General features: G+C 42.9%; 1 protein-coding gene across 1 annotated transcript in view; it reads left to right on the forward strand.

Annotated features, from left to right (window-relative positions):
* The window catches only part of LOC115422009 (cadherin EGF LAG seven-pass G-type receptor 3-like), a 28,805-nt gene extending 19,009 nt beyond the window's left edge, over window positions 1-9,796 (forward strand). The window contains 1 exon segment of the mRNA XM_030138040.1: window positions 9,747-9,796. Coding sequence (XP_029993900.1) covers window positions 9,747-9,796 — 50 coding nt within the window.
* Window positions 9,797-17,715: the final 7,919 nt, after the last annotated feature.

Below are 17,715 nucleotides of genomic sequence, written 5' to 3' on the forward strand. Positions count from 1 at the left end.
AGAGAGAGAGAGACATGACACAGGGTTCCTACACATTTGAAATTCATGAATTCCCATACTTTTTCCAGACGGTGGACGTTGGGTCTTTAAGGGTAAAGGGTGGACATTTGGGTCTTTAAGGTTTAAAGTGTGAACGTTTGGGTCTTTAAGGGTTAAAGGTGAACGTTTGGGTCTTAAGGTTTAAAGGTGGACGTTTGGGTCTGTAAGGGAAAGGTGGACGTTTGGGTCTGTAAGGGTTAAAGGTGGACATTGGGTCTTTAAGGGTTAAAGGTGAACGTTTGGGTCTTTAAGGGTTAAAGGTGGACGTTTGGGTCTTTAAGGTTAAAGGTGGACAGTTTGGGTCTGTAAGGGTTAAAGGTGAACGTTTGGGTCTTAAGGGTTAAAGGTGGACGTTGGGTCTGTAAGGGTTAAAGGTGGACATTTGGGTCTTTAAGGGTTAAAGGTGAACGTTGGGTCTTTAAGGGTTAAAGGTGGACGTTTGGGTCTTTAAGGGTTAAAGGTGGACATTTGGGTCTTAAGGGTTAAAGGTGAACGTTTGGGTCTTTAAGGGTTAAAGGTGGACGTTTGGGTCTTTAAGGGTTAAAGGTGGACGTTTGGGTCTTTAAGGGTTAAAGGTGCACGTTTGGGTCTTTAAGGGTTAAAGGTGGAACGTTTGGGTCTTTAAGGGTTAAGGTGGACGTTGGGTCTGTAAGGGTTAAAGGTGAACGTTTGGGTCTTTAAGGGTTAAAGGTGCACGTTTGGGTCTTTAAGGGTTAAAGGTGAACGTTTGGGTCTTTAAGGGTTAAAGGTGCACGTTTGGGTCTTTAAGGGTTAAAGGTGAACGTTTGGGTCTTTAAGGGTTATAGGTGGACGTTTGGGTCTGTAAGGGTTAAAGGTGGACGTTTGGGTCTTTAAGGGTTAAAGGTGAACGTTTGGGTCTTTAAGGGTTAAAGGTGAACGTTGGGTCTGTAAGGGTTAAAGGTGGACATTTGGGTCTTAAGGGTTAAAGGTGGACATTTGGGTCTTTAAGGGTAAAGGTGAACGTTTGGGTCTTTAAGGGTTAAAGGTGGACGTTTGGGTCTTAAGGGTTAAAGGTGAACGTTTGGGTCTGTAAGGGTTAAAGGTGAACGTTTGGGTCTTTAAGGGTTAAAGGTGGACGTTTGGGTCTTTAAGGGTTAAAGGTGGACGTTTGGGTCTTTAAGGGTTAAAGGTGGTCAGTACTAGTCCATCTGGTCCAGGTAAAGGGACAGAACCACTAGGATTATATGTGATCTATGAAACAGAGCCCACTGAACATTCCCTACCGGTACCTTTGAGTCCAGTCCTGATCTAAAAGGGTCAGATCACCAGAACAGAACCAGAGACAAACACTTGGACCCTTTTCTGCTTTATTTGAGGTCATTTCACATTTAATTGGAGTTTTTTCTTCAGAACTTTGTCCAAAGCAGCTGGAGTATTCAGTCTGACCCCCCACTGAGGTGTGTGTGTGTGTGTGGTGGTGTGTGTGTGTGTGTGTGCGCGTGCATTTGTGTAGTTTGTATAGTTTGTGTAGTTTGTGTGTGTTTGTGTGATTGTGTAGTTTGTGTGTGTAGTTTGTGTAGTTTGTGTTTGTGTGTACTTTGTGTAGTTTGTGGTTTTTGTCGTTGTGTGTGTGTGCAGTTTGTATAGTTTGTGTTTGTGTGTGTTTGGTAGTTTGTGTGTGTTGTGTAGTTTGTATAGTTTGTGTTTGTGTGTGTGTTATGTGGTTTGTGCATGTGTATGTGGTTTGTGTTTGTGTGTAGTTGTGTGTTGTGTGTTTGTGTAGTGTGTGTAGTTTGTGTGTGTGTTTGTATAGTTTGTGTAGTTTGTCTTTGTGTGTTTGTTTTTGAGTAGTTTGTGTGTTTGGTGTTTGTGTAGTTTGTGTGTGTGTGTAGTTAGTGTGCATGTGTGTGTGTGCCTTGGGGGCATCAGTTAACTGGGTCCCTCCCTCCCACAGCGGAGATGGACAGATTTAATCTGATAAACTCTCAGTGCAACAGCTGTCACCCAGACCCGTCCTGTCTATGACCGCCCCCCAGCCTCACCCTTTCCTCCCCCCCTCTCCCCTTTAATGCCTCTCTCTGCTTCATACATCCCAATGTATCCGGCCTCTGTTAGTGTGTCAGCGTACTTAGGAAAACACACATGAACGCACCCCCAAGTGTGCATGACACACACACACACACACACACACACACACACACCAGGTCAAAGGTCAGCTCATCCACTCTCCATTATCCATCTCCTCTCTAATCCCAGAAGATCTGGTTCAATAAAGCTTTCTTTTTAACAATAAAAACATACACACACACACACAAACACACACAAACACACACACAGTTCTCACATGAATATTTCAGACGTTCTCATGACGTTCTACTGCAGATCTGAGAACCAGTGTTCCATGTCTTCTCTCTGAGGGGCAGTTTGAGGGCAGATGAAGACGAGGACCTTCAGCCTGTTCAGTCTGGACCAGGGTTCAGTTTCAGGGTCACAGTCCCAGCCCTGGACCCTCTGGTGGATCAGAGTCCACATGAACTCATCTGTGGTGTTCCACACGTTCAGCTCCAGACGAGGTGAAAACAGACCCCAGCATCTAGAAGAAGAAGGCAGATGGAGGCTGGTTTTAGGCCCAGTCTGTTATGAGTTCCATCTGTGACAGGGTTCTCCAACTCCTGTTCTTTCAGGTTCCACATTCAGCCTGACCTGATCTGCAGTGGACCGGACCAGGAAAATAAGAACAGAAGAACCTAGAAATAATGACAACTGCACATATTTGTCCTTGTTTTAGTGCAAAAAACCCATTCAATGATGAAAATACTTTTATAAACTATCCAAACAAAAAGATGTGAATAAGCTGAAAAAAACCTGAAATTTCTTCTGGTCTCAGAGGTCTCAGAGTGCAGACCTCCACCAAGACACACCTGCCTCTGTGTTTGTTGTTTGTTTGTTTGTTTGTGTTGTGTTAGAAAGATAACTCAAAAAGTTAGGGAGGGATTTTCAGGAAATGTTGATACTGGCACAAGGAACAAATGATTACATTTTGGTGGTGATGGGGAAGGGGGGGGGGGGGGGGGGGTCTGCCTTGGTGGAGGTCTGTGCTAAGTGCTTTTCCAGTTGTTAATAAACTCCTTAAGTTTGACTGCAGAGGACCAGGAGTCTGTCCGTCTTCACTCAGTGTCATTTTTGTATTTCAGAACTTGGACCGGACCGGACCCCTTAGGGGGGCCAGGTTTGGCCCACGGGCCGTAGGTTTGCCTCCCCCGTCCCTGGGGTACCTGCTTTGGTGTTTAACCTTCAGCAGCTCTGTGGGAAACATGTTCAAGTGGGCGTGGCCTGAGTGGAAGTGTTGTGTTCAGTGGAAGTGCCCCCCCCCGTTCACACTGTGTTGTGCTTTCAGCTCTGCGGGGGTTCATTATACCCTCACACCCCTCACCCCCCCCGCTGCTGCCTCCCCATCACTAATGCCGGATCCACACTTTGAAGGCAGAGTGTACGTGAGGCGTCGGTGCAGAGGAGAAGTGAACATTAGCATATGTACGCTCTGTCTGGCATATTTCAGATGGTTGTGTTTGTGCTGGTGGGACGGTGGAAGTGCTTTTTATTTACAGATACAGAAGAAAAAGAACCTGCTGTAAATAAAAATAAACTGGTGTGGGACACTGACAGTTTGATAGTGAATGAGCTTTAATGCAATTTCACAGCTTAAAGATGTTCAGTTCCAGGCGAAATGAAACTGTATTAGTAAAAGCATGAAATGGAAAACAGGCTTTTACTTTTATTCAGACCTTTTAAAAACAAAAACATTAAATAGTGACTGCTGCAGATTTGCATAAAATTAAGTGATGAATCTGTGTCATATGTGGTGATTTACTGACGTAATTCAGAGTTAAAGCAGTTTCTGCTTCCAGTCTGATGGAGATGAGATGACTGTTTGAACCCTTTGTACATGTCATTAGAACAGGTGTTCTTCACAATAAAAGTGGTCATGTGACTCTAGTTGGACTCACAGGTCTTTCCAGTACAGTTTTGTGTCATATTCCAATTTAACTACAAAAAAAACACCTCGAACAACAACAACAATTTTCATCAAAAAATAAGAGTTTGGGTGAAATTAGACACATTTGTACGTGCGCCTTAAATTCACAGTTTGAGGATCAACGGAAAAGAGACGAACGACATCAGCAGTTCCAGTGAGGACACTGAGTCCACAAACTGAGGTCCACTGTGGTCTCCAGGGTCTGGAGGGTCCAATGTGGTCTCCAGGGTCTGGAAGGTCCACTGTGGTCTCCAGGGTCTGGAGGTCCACTGTGGTCTCCAGGGTCTGGAGGGTCCAGTGTGGTCTCCAGGGTCTGGAGGGTCCACTGTGGTCTCCAGGGTCTGGAAGGTCCACTGTGGTCTCCAGGGTCTGGAGGGTCCAGTGTGGTCTCCAGGGTCTGGAAGGTCCACTGTGGTCTCCAGGGTCTGGAGGGTCCAGTGTGGTCTCCAGGGTCGGAGGGTCCACTGTGGTCTCCAGGGTCTGGAGGGTCCAGTGTGGTCTCCAGGGTCTGGAGGGTCCACTGTGGTCTCCAGGGTCTGGAGGGTCCAGTGTGGTCTCCAGGGTCTGGAGGGTCCAGTGTGGACCTGCTGCTTTCAGTGACAAACGCTTGAAACAGGACTTTAACCAGTTTTAACAGGAGTTTGTGAGTCTAATAGAGGTAGTTTGCTCATAATCTTTTTGTAATCAGATTTCTTTTAATCCTGTAATCCCATTACACACAACCAATGAGTTCCTGATTGTGTCCAGTTCAAAAACACAGTCCTCCAGTTGGACTCATTCTGCTCCAGTCCAATCTGATTACCAGTCTCTCCGTCCCAGTTAAATTGGTTGTTCAGGTGCAGTTGGCTCTTTTTCTGGGTGCAGTACTGTAACCCTGCTCTGCAGGTCCTCATCTGTCCACCTGTCCAATGTCCAACTGTCCACCCATCCAACTGTCCACCTGTCCAATGTCCAACTATCCACCCATCCAACTGTCCACCTGTCCAACTGTCCACCTGTCCAATGTCCAACTATCCACCCATCCAACTGTCCACCTGTCCAACTGTCCATCCGTCCACATGTCCAACTGTCCACCCATCCAACTGTCTACCTGTCAAATGTCCAACTGTCCACCTGTCCAATGTCCAACTGTCCACCATCCAACTGTCCACCTGTCCATCCGTCCACATGTCCAACTGTCCACCCATCCAACTGTCCACCTGTCCATCCGTCCACATGTCCAACTGTCCACCCATCCAACTGTCTACCTGTCAAATGTCCAACTGTCCACCTGTCCAATGTCCAACTGTCCACTCATCCAACTGTCCACCCGTCCAACACTGAGCTGGACACAGACACACTTCTCCGTCCTGGATTCAGTCCTGATCCAGTTTGGTGTGACTCCATCGGAGCCGTGGCTGCAGACCGCTGCCAAACAGACAGACTGGAGGAGGAGGAGCCAGAGCTGCACAAAGCCACGCCCATCTGAACCCGGCCAGTTGAACCCGGTCCAGCTGAACCCGGTCCAGAACTCGACAGATCGACTTGAACGGATCCAGCGCTGAGAGGTGCTCCGACTCAGATTAGACGTTTACTTTAGAGCTGATGATCGATTCAGACGAGTGATTGACTGAAGGACTGTTCTATGTGTGTGGACGCAGTGGGAGGGACGAGACGGAGACGAGTGGACACAGAGACAGAGATGAAGACAGAGACAAAGACAGAAACAAAGAAACGAGGATGGACTGGACTGTACAACAGACACAGACGTAGAAACAGACGTGATAGAGCAGCTGCAGAAAAACCGAACCATATTAAACAGATCCTAATTGTAGAACAGTGTGTCATTAGTGTAGATGGAACAGTGTGTGTATCTATGGTGGGGAAAGATCTGGATCCTATGGACTGGAATTATATCAGGGTGTATTTAACCCTCAGACGCATACATGAGGCGGTTTTATTCATACGTTTGGAATAAACAGTTATTCTGGGTTTCTACACGTATCAGCATTTCTGATTTAAAGCCCTTTTTAATCCACGTTAAACACATTAATGTCCAGGTCCAACTGCACATACACGTATATATAGTTTTCTATCCATTTACTGTCAACAGTTAGTGTTATTTCTGCAGATTATTGTGTTGTGTGTCAGTATTATCTGTTCAGTTCCTGCATTTTTCAGTCTGTTTGAATATCTGACCAGTAAAATAAAGTCCGTTTCATCTGTCGGTTCCTTTTCAGTCATGTTTACATTAAGTCACTGATGTTTTTTTTTTTTTTTTTTTTTTTTTTTTCAGGAACTCTTTCTTAAATGATCGGAACCAATAAAATGAAAAACTCAGTTTATTTTCCCCACTGGCTCTGGGACAAAGTGTCTTTTAAAAAACCAGTATCACAGAATTTCACAATGAAATTATTGTGAAAATTCTTTTGTGGCCAAAAACTTTTTGGCAGAGGCACAAACTGTTTCCACAGGCTTGGCCGTTTCCGTTCCTCTGAGGCAAAACTGAGCAACAGTTATGAGTATTTTACTTTAGTTGGCAATAAAATCCCACTAATGAATAAAAGTGTGTTGGCTCAACTGGAGTTTGGTCCAAAGAATCCCATGATATTCACCAGAAACAGGAGGTTTAACACGTTCAGCAGTTAATGGATGATATTATCCACAGAAACACAGAGAAGGTTCCAGGTCACAGCAGAATTTAACAGGTTAGAAGAACAATATGAGAACAAAACAAATAAAAGTGAGGGAACTTCTGCAGTAGATCCTCTATTATGAAACGACCAGAGTTTGAATGTGGTTTGACATGTACTGAGCTCATACTGGACCTACATATACAACACAAGAGCAACCTGATTATTCTGAACATGCAAAGAGACAAAATAAACAAAGCAAAAGAAGACCAAAAAAAAAAAAAATTTAAATGAACAAAATCTATCTTCAAGTACGTGCAAGTCTGAATTCTACAAGGTCGAAAGGAGTAGGAAGAAGTAAAACTGATGTAATCCAACCCCTCAGTGCTTTTCCACCTTTATCACTAACTTCATACAAGAATCAAATACATTTTCCTAATTTTAGCATCGAACCAAAACAAATACAAACAGTCAACAATTCAACAGTTTTCTTCAATAATTCCAGCAGATTTATCAGTTCAACACGATCCATAAACAAACAGGCCTCAGGTCATTATTAAATACTGGACCTCACAGAATCAGTTCTTTATATCTTTTTTTAAAACTGAATTATGTTTGATGTTTGTTTTATCTCCACACACTTTTCCTCCACAGATGGGCGTACAGAAACTTTTGAACCTAGTGTGCACTTTATGAATCTTTACATTTAATTTTCCTCTTAAATCATAACCTCTGTCTCTTCACTAAACATTTCTTGAATATTGCCCAGCAGTCACTTATTCTTGCTTTAGACATTATTTGAATAGTTTTGAACTCCACAAGGTCAATGAGTTTTAAAGTTTTAAATTGGAAAAATAGTGGATTTGTGTGTTTTATCTACAAAACACTTAAAAACTTCACAGTTGGCCAAAGTGTCGTCCACGAATCATAAAAACAAGGGAATAAATAAGTCAAACAGTGAAAACACAGGATGCAACGCAGGCTGAGAACAACAAAATACACATCATGAAAACAAAGACAATGAAAATCTGGTAAAAACATCATATGAAATCTACAAACTGTCTCATTCATTAATTAAAAGCCAACGAGGAAAAGTGGGTTTTTAGACGTGGTTTAAATCCAGGCCCAGACTAAACCTGTCCAACATCTGAAGGTAAAAAACCGGCCTGGTCCAAACACACAGCTGGTCTGATGACCCAGAGCACGGGGGTGGGGTGGGGGGGGGTGGAGGATCAGACAGGCAGGAGGGGGCACGGCCGCCTGTCCGTTGTCCTGTCCAACATGGCCGCCTGTCTGTTGTCCTGTCCAACATGGCCGCCTGTCTGTTGTCCTGTCCAACATGGCCGCCTGTCTGCTGTCCTGTCCAACATGGCCGCCTGTCTCTGGAACCATGTGTCACTAGTTTGTGTCCAGTGTGGGTTGGTCCATGTCCGTCTGTCTCACTGGATGTGACGTCTGCCTCACACTCATGGTTTATTGTAGAATGACACGTTCCTTCCACGGTGCTGACGAGGATCACACATCTGTGAAGCACTGGAGCGGTGACAGGACCACCCAATGAGAGGCAGCGCTGGCTGTGATGTCATGACGTGATCATGTCTTTAAAGACATTCAGGAGGAAAGAAACAGAGACTGTCTGGAAATACAGTTTATGTGACAAAAATAAATCTAACAAAAAAAACTAATTTTATGCCGTTGGCTAAAATTGTAGTTTGTAAACTGAGTCGTTAAAACTACAAAACATGAACCCAAAAGTTCTGGAACCAGATCTGATCCATGATGGACAAGTAGAAATGAGAAGGAGAGGAAGGATATTATTCAAACTGTTCTTCATTTTCTTAAGAAATGTCAGTTTTTCAGGTTATTCACATCTTTTTTTTTTTGGATAGTTTATAAATGTAAATATTTCATAATTTAATGTTTTTTTTTGTTTCACTAAAACAAAGGGTATAAATAGGAGTTATTTATTATTATTGTACTTGGTTCTACTTGGGGTTAAAGTGACCTGAACGGACATGAGTTGAACGTCTCTGTTCTACTGTGAAAACTGAATAATTACAGCCACGGCTTCATGAGCAGGACCAGCAGCAGGTGAACAGTTCGACCAGTCCATTATCACAACAATTAGTACCCAAATGAATAAAGTAGTGGATGAAAACATTGTTCAAATCTGATTTAGCTGAGTGGGTATAAATCCATCTGTGTTCACGTTGGAATAATTCCAGTCAATGCATTAAACCAAATGGCCTCAATTGGTTCCTTTTATTTAACGACTGAAACAAATGAAATGAGATAAGATGACATGTGACCTGCTGCCTCGTGGAGAACATCCAACACACATCACCCATGAGTGGACCAGAGTTAGACAAACTGATTCTGTTCATTACATGGACTTTAACGACACATGGTCACAGTAGTGTCGGCTTCACATACATGACTTTCAAACAGGTCCAGTCTGTGGTTTTCCATCAGGACAGAAGGTAAACACTGTCCTGTTTCAGTATCACATAAATAAGAAGCAGAAGCAGAAGTGGACTGTGATTATAAAGAAGTGAATCTGCATAAAAGCCCTTAGACCACTGTCCTGGGCAGATCAAAGACTGTGTTTTCTCCATTAAAACGACAGTGGACGCATTAATGTAGCACCGCTGACACGACGGCCTTCAAAGGGTTAAATGGAACCCATATATGGACACTGACGAGGCCACTTCCATAAGATGAACCGGTTTAAAATGACCCAAAAATAAAACATAAAAGGTTCAATCAGGTTAATGGTGGTCACCTGTCAGGGAACCAGAGGCAGAAGCAGAACCAGAAGCAGAAGCAGAACCAGAAGCAGAAGCAGAAGCAGAAGCAAGCGAAGCAGAACACTCAGTGAAAACAGCAGACGGAGCGAATATAGAACGACTGCAGATGTTCAGGTTCAGGTACTTCTGCTGAGGACGCTCTAATGTTATTTTTAGTCCGGTACTATCCGGTCAACAACGCTCACCTGGCAGCAGCGCGGTGGAAGCACAAACCTTTTCTGCAGCATTTCTGAAGATAAGAGCGCTCTGCAGAAGGCTGGGCATTCTGTTTGTGTCCCCTTTTCTTTGAAGGAGGCGGTTACCTGCGCTTTGATGTGGGAACTTCCAAAAAGAGAAACTGATTTCTAACCTTGAACCCTGAAAACCTGTGCCGCTTCCAAACTGAAGGGACGCAGAAGGTCCTCAGAGGCAGGATTACACAAAGTACTGCAACCACCAACACCGAGCTGCAACAAACACAAAATAATTTATATTTTCATCCACTGACTCTGTTTATCCACAGTGGGACCTGGTCTACTGAGGGTTTGCGTGGATTAAAACGTGTGCAAACTCACTGCACACGCAAAAAAATGCACAAACTGATTTACTACCAGGGTTGTGTCTTTCAAAGGTGCAAAATCTGCATCCAGTTAGTCCATTTACCACAACGAATATGAAGTATGGGCGTTTACACAGTTGTCTGTGTGCTGGGAGGAGAAAATGTAAATATATTAATTTAGCGCACACAGTGATTTATCAAACCCAAAAGTAATTTTGCTGAAACTGCGTCTGTATTTAAGACGTCTGAAAAGGAGGAGCAAACGGTTTGGATGTGGAATTACACACACGGAAGTGGTGAGGAGACAAAGAAATGATGAAACCAGACGCAGAGAACGCATTTATCACCCTCGTCTGAACAGCTTTGGAGCGACCGAAGAAAAAATAATTGAGACGTATGCACCCCCCCCGATGATTAGGATTAAAAATACGCACCGACATGCGGCTATAGTGTGACAAAATTTTGTGTTGGTTTATCGTCAGTGCTGGTTTATCGTCAGTGCTGGTTTATCGTCAGTGTGGTTTATCGTCAGTGCTGGTTTATCGTCAGTGCTGGTTTATTGTCAGTGCTGGGTTTATCGTTAGTGCTGGTTTATCGTTAGTGTTGGTTTATCGTCAGTGCTGGTTTATCGTTAGTGCTGGTTTATCCCTAGTGCTGGTTTATCGTTAGTGCTGGTTTATCGTCAGTGCTGGTTTATCGTCAGTGCTGGTTTATCGTTAGTGCTGGTTTATCGTCAGTGCTGGTTTATCGTCAGCGCTGGTTTATCGTTAGCGCTGGTTTATCGTCAGCGCTGGTTTATCGTCAGCGCTGGTTTATCGTCAGCGCTGGTTTATGTTAGTGCTGTTTATCGTCAGTGCTGGTTATCGTTAGTGCTGGTTATCGTCAGTGCTGGTTATCGTCAGTGCTGGTTTATCGTTAGTGCTGGTTTATTGTCAGTGCTGGTTATCGTTAGTGTTGGTTATCGTTAGTGCTGGTTTATCGTTAGTGCTGGTTTATCGTTAGTGCTGGTTTATCGTTAGTGCTGGTTTATCGTCAGCGCTGGTTTATCGTTAGTGCTGGTTTGTCGTCAGTGCTGGTTTGTCGTCAGTGCTGGTTTATCGTTAGTGCTGGTTTATCGTTAGTGCTGGTTTATCCCTAGTGCTGGTTTATCGTTAGTGCTGGTTTATCGTTAGTGCTGGTTTATCGTTAGTGCTGGTTTATCCCTAGTGCTGGTTTATCGTTAGTACTGGTTTATCGTTAGTGCTGGTTTATCGTTAGTACTGGTTTATCGTCAGTGCTGGTTTGTCGTCAGTGCTGGTTTGTCGTCAGTGCTGGTTTATCGTCAGTGCTGGTTTATCCCTAGTGCTGGTTTATCGTTAGTGCTGGTTTATCGTTAGTACTGGTTTATCGTTAGTGCTGGTTTATCCCTAGTGCTGGTTTATCGTTAGTACTGGTTTATCGTCAGTGCTGGTTTATCCCTAGTGCTGGTTTATCGTTAGTGCTGGTTTATCGTTAGTGCTGGTTTATCGTTAGTGCTGGTTTATCCCTAGTGCTGGTTTATCGTTAGTACTGGTTTATCGTCAGTGCTGGTTTATCGTCAGTGCTGGTTTATCGTCAGTGCTGGTTTATCGTCAGTGCTGGTTTCTCCCAGACCAGTTCCTCCAGTGTGCTGTCTCCTGTAGTTCACACTAAACCCTCTTTTAAACAGGACGGTCTGTCAGACTTTGCACCTGTTGTAATTTGCACAAGTAATCTGAGGTAAATCACCCACAAACCGTGGTTCAACCCCACACACAAAACTCTAGATTGCACAAGTAAATTAGTACACACAAACTGGGATCTTAGTAGATCCCAATACCAGTTTCCTATTGGTATTCTGATACCACAGTGCATTCTGGGTAATGTTGTAATGTCCAGGCCTTGGTCCAACGTCACCTGGAAAGAGTTAGAATGGAACAACATGTAATACAGAAGTAAACTGACAGCACCACACTGTTTCTGGAATTCTTTTGGTTTGTTTGTTTTTTAATGTGCGTTTTTGTGTTGTTGTTTTTTTTGTTGTTGCTGTTTTTTCTTTTACATTTGATTTTCATATTTTAACTTATATATCATATTTTTTTATTATTCTATCCTGTTGCATCACTCTAAAAATGATATTAATGGTGAAAAAAAAAAAAAAAACATAAAAAAAGTGAGTTCTAAGAGTTCTTAAAACTGTTCAAATCTGTGTTTGGGACGAATATTTAGGTCAATATATTATAGTCTTCATTTGTAACACGGCAGATAACTATTTTCTGTGTTGTTCTATGTCCAGGACACGTTGGATAATGATCAGTTTATATGTTTTCAGTTTGTGTGTGGTTGTGTGTGTGGTGTGTGTGTGTGTTTTTCTATTCTGTATGTTGTGTAACAGCAGGAAAAAGCTGAGGCTGCCAGAGTGTTTGAGTGTGTTTGTGTGTTTATTCATATGTTGTGTGTTTATTCATATGTTTGTGTTTTATTCATATGTTTGTGTGTTTGTTCCTATGTTTGTGTGTTGTGTGGTTTATTTCATATGTTTGTGTGTTTATTCATATGTTTGGTGTTTATTCATATGTTTGTGTGTTTATTCATATGTTTGTGTGTTTGTGTGTTTATTCATATGTTTGTGTGTTTATTCATATGTTGTGTTGTTTGGTGTTTATTCTATGTTTGTGTGTTTGTGTGTTTATTCATATGCTTGTGTGTTTGTGTGTTTGTGTGTTTACTCATATGCTTGTGTGTTTCTTTGTGTATTTGGGTGTGTTTGTGTGTAACTGTGCTTCTGTGTAAATGTAAATCAGTCTGAACAGATAATGAGCTCAGATATTTTTTATCTTCGCTGCTGAATTCCACTTCTATAAACGTGTCTGTTTCAGCTCCCACTCTTCCTTGTCAACATCCATCTTTATTTTTATCCACAGTCTACGCCTCTGAGCCTGCCTCCACCTCTTCTTCCTCCTCCCTCCTTCTTTCCTCCTCTCTCATTCGCTGTCACTCTTTTAGTCAGTCACTGAACCTAAATCACAGAATGAAACGACTACACACAGCTGGCCTATAACCCCCCCCCCCACCCCCCCCCCCCATGTACAACAGCCACACAAACACAGTGATGTCATGAATCCCGCTCTGGCTCGGCAGCGTCCTCACTCACATTCTTCTGCTCCATCATGTACATTCACTCTGAATCCGACTCTAATGCTAGTTTTCATCCACTTCTTCTGTTTGATGTGTTTTTTTTTTTCACTTTTCTCTCAGTCCTTCGCACATTTAGGTTCTTTTTCAGAGTTGTATCCTCCTCCTCATCAGTACCTCATGAACTAAACTGTGATCTGAATAAAACCGAGCGTGGCACTGGTTCTAGGAAAGGAAAAGAAGTCTTGTTTCTAGGATCATTTTGTCAAACATGTTCTTCATTTCCAAACTAATCTAACCAGAAGTGAATACTGGACCAGATTTAACCAGTAACAGTTAAAACAATGGGTTATAAAAGACCTCAGCAGAAGAGCAGGATTATTTTACACATTTTAAGGAGTGAATCAACTACTTTAACAATAATAAATCTATGTTAAAAACCAAAGCTTTCGTTGTTTAACAAATACAACTTAGTTAAATTTTGACTTTTCCCCCATTTGTTACTTTAATTCTATTTTATTTGTGGTAAAACATGAAATTCTAGTCAAAGTACAGTTTCAGTCTTTCAGTTTACACTCTGTAGAAACAGGGGAACTGTCAGTTCTATAATCAGACATCTGTTGCCTGAAATGCATCCTGGGAGTTGTAGTGTAACATCACCTTTAGTTGGTACTGACTCATATAGTTTAACCCTTAGTGGTCTGAGGCTATTTTGGCCATTTTTTAGTACTTTAGATTTTTTCTTTATATACTATACACAGAAATGTTTCCTATACCCATGTTTGGGATCTGTTTTTTCAGCACAAACTCCATCTGTCTCATCTGTCTATGTATTTATTTTACTTTAACCTACTATGTCAACACAAAAGGACAAAAAACACACAAAAATATAAAATCGGATTTGAAAAATGGTATAATTTCTTGCATAAATAACACACAGATGTTTAATGAGCCTTTCAAAGACTTAAGAAGTGAATATTGGTTCCAAATAGTTGGTATAGAAAATTAAATTGTAATAAATTAAAACTATACTCAAATATTTGACATAAAAGCAGATCTTTACATAGTGTTTTCTCCAGTTTTCTCACCCCCCCGGTCCTCCTGGATTCCTCATCTGGTTCAGGTGGGAGTCATCCTCACCCTTACCTGTAATGCTAATGCAGTCTGTGGATTAGAATCTGCAGATTCAGACAGTTTTTCCGTTTTGAAAAAGGAAAAAAAATGAAGTAGATATGATCAGAATCTAACACCCCCCCCCCCCCCCCACCTCATTTTCATACTTTTTTACTTTTTATTTATTAATTTTCAAAAGAACAAACAATGAACATGGAGATCATCATGGGTGTTACTATTCTGTCCCCTGCGTGTGTGGCTCACACGAAGTGACAGATAGCTAAACACTGGTCTTCAAAGTTGTAAGGGTGAATGATGACAGAGTAGAAGTAAATTTAAGGCTCTTTACTGTTTGTCTTGTCACAGCATTTTACAGTGTTAGAAGACATCTTCTTGTTGACCTAAAAGAAGATACAAAAAACATGTTCTTACATATATATATAACCTGAAAGATGAATTATTAGCAACTAGTTAAAAATGTTAACAAATATGAACTAACTGATACACATATACACCAAAATACTGAACTGTACAAACATTACCTACAAGATGCACTCACAAACAAAGCTTCTCCAAGGGGCCTCAACATCGATGGATGCAATGGATTGACCTAGGATCCTCTGGAGCACATGGCCACATGTATATAAGTGACAAGATGGCTGCTCTGATCCTGCCTCTGACCATGTGACCACAACAGCCAATAGAAAATGAGGACTTTAAAACTAAAATAATTCCCTAAACCCACCACCAGGAGGCACTGTGGCAACATACACTCCCCGTCTGGTATTGGATCAATACCACTATTAATTACTAACAAGTTCAACACATACTATGCAAGGAACTGTCCATGATAGAAGCTTAAGAAGACATAAGCACAACTATTACAGTCACTGGCCTGAGAAATGTCCTAAACAGCTCCCTCCTTGGTGACCTTCAGCTCAAGGGTACCTGACCTTGCCGTCGCTGCCATGGTGAGTCTTGGTGACCAGTGCCATGGGCCAAAGGTTCCATCTTCACCTTGATTGTCTCTAAGTAGCACCAAATCTCCTTCTTTGATATCTGGATGTGCATCCTGCCACTTGTGTCGAGTCTGAGAGTGGAGAGATATTCTCATCTCCATCTTTCCCAGAAAGTATTCGCCAGGTGCTGGACACGTTTCCACTGCTACGATACAGATCTGCATTCTCAAAGGATCCTGAAGGTGGAAGAGGGGTGCAGACTTTCTGTGTCAGGATCATTGCTGGTTGTCAGAAGACTAGGTGCGTCTGCATCATTAGAGATGGATGTGAGAGGTCTTGCATTTATTATTGCAGAAACCTCTGCCATAAGAGTTGAAAGTACTTTCATGAGTAAGATGTGATGGCTGATCCGAGAAGCATGGGAGTCCAGAATTCGTCTTGAAACCCCAATCATTCTTTCCATGCTCTCCCATATGGGAAGAGTGCGGTGGGTTAAACAAACCATGTGCAACCTTCTTCACCAAGATATTTGTGAAACATGTGTCTCATCTTGTAGGAGGCTTGCAGCTCTTTGCAGGCTCCTTTAAAGTTTGTGCCGCAGTCAGACCGGATCACTTTTACAGGACCCACGTACAGCAAAGAAGCGCCCGTAGAGCCATTGATAAAGCTTGATGTGTCCATTGACTCTATCAGCTCAATATGCACAGCACGTATGCTCAGACATGTAAAAAGTACGGCCCACCTTTTACTGTTCACTGCTCCTCCTCTGGTACGACGAGTGGAAATGGTCCAGGGGCCAAACACGTCTAGGCCTACGTTTGTGAAAGTAAGAGCTGAGCTGAGGCGATCAGATGGAAGATCAGCCATCTTTTGTTCTGCTGGCTTGCCACGAAGTTTGTTGCATGTGACGCACCTACGCAGAATTCTGGCGATGCTTTTCCTTGCACCAACGATCCAGATGCCAGCTGTGCGGATTGCTCCCTCAGTAAAAACTCTGCCTTGATGTTGGACCCTTCCATGGTAGTGGGTCATGAGTAATGAAGCAATGTGGCTGCGGCCAGGAATAATTAAAGGGTGTTTCTCCTCAAGGTTTAGAGGAGCATGTTGGAGACGACCACCAATACGGAGGAGTTGATTGTCATCAAAGATAGGGTTGAGCTTCCTCAGAGGACTGCTTTTAGGAATGGCTTTTCCTTTCTTCAAGCATGACATTTCAGCTTTGTATGCTTCCTGTTGAACACAACCAATGATGATAGCCTTTGCTTGTGACAATGCATCGGCTGAGCAAGGCTTGGAACAATGATGCCAACCACTGCATTCTTGATTGACGCTGTCCTTCTTTGATCCAAAAGACTGAACAATATGGATGAGGGAAGCTACAGCTCTGAGCAGGGATTGCCACATGGAAAACCTTTCAAATCGATGTGAACTGAGGCCCCTGTGTGTTTCTGTAGCTGTCGTAGTTTTGCATTGAACCTCCACATCTGTGTCTGGGTCAATGAGGTCATATGCTTCCTCAGAGATGTTATACTCCTCAGAACATCTCAGGAACTCTGGACCTTTCAGCCAGATGGTGTCTGAGAGTCGAGCTGCAGGCACCGACCTGGTAGCAACATCAGCAGGGTTCTGGTGGTTGAGATATAATGCCACTGCTCAGGACGTGTGGATTTTCTGATCCGTTGTACTCTGTTGCTGACATATACATAGAACCTCCTGGTTTCATTGTATATATATCCCAACACTACCTTACTATCAGTGTAGAAGTGAAAATTATTGGGGTCGATGTCCAGCTCATTCACAACTAGCTCAGCAATCTCCACTGCGAGTACAGCAGCACCTAACTCAAGCCTGGGAATTGTATGAACCGACATTGGGGCCAGCTTGGCTTCCCCATGATGAAACCAATGTGGCACTGTCCTTCCCAATCTATCACCTTGAGATATGCTACTGCTGCAATGGCTTTAACAGAGGCATCTGAAAAGACATGAACTTCCATATGCTGTGCAGTAGAGAAGCAGGCAGCAGTGTAGGCTCGAGGGATTTCAAGCTGTTCTAGACTTTGTAGTGAGTCTCTCCAAACAGTCCCTTCTGCCTCCTTGTCCATGGAGAGAGGAGCATCCCAGTCATGTTGTCGCTTGTAAGCTGCCGTAGTAAGTGCTTGCCTTGGATGATAACTGGAGCCACAAGACCAAGTGGATCGAAAGGCTGTTAATAGTTGCAAGCACTCCTCTGCGCGTATATGGCTTCTCACTGTTTTCTACACGGAATGTGAAGACGTCCTTAACCAGATCCAACTTAATCCAAGACTCCGTTGCACAGGAGGTGAGTGATGTCCAACTCAAGGTCTCTTAAATCCTTTGCATGATCTGTCGGTGGAAATTGCTTGCATGACACTTGGCCAGTTTGATGCTATTTTATGAAGTCTTAGGTTGGAAATGGCAAGCATGTCTTGGGCTGCTTTCAACAGACTGATAGCTGTAGCTGCAGATGGCAATGATTTGAGTCCGTCGTCAACGTA

This window comes from Sphaeramia orbicularis, chromosome 7, assembly GCF_902148855.1.
Source record: "Sphaeramia orbicularis chromosome 7, fSphaOr1.1, whole genome shotgun sequence".
Lineage (NCBI taxonomy): Eukaryota > Metazoa > Chordata > Actinopteri > Kurtiformes > Apogonidae > Sphaeramia > Sphaeramia orbicularis.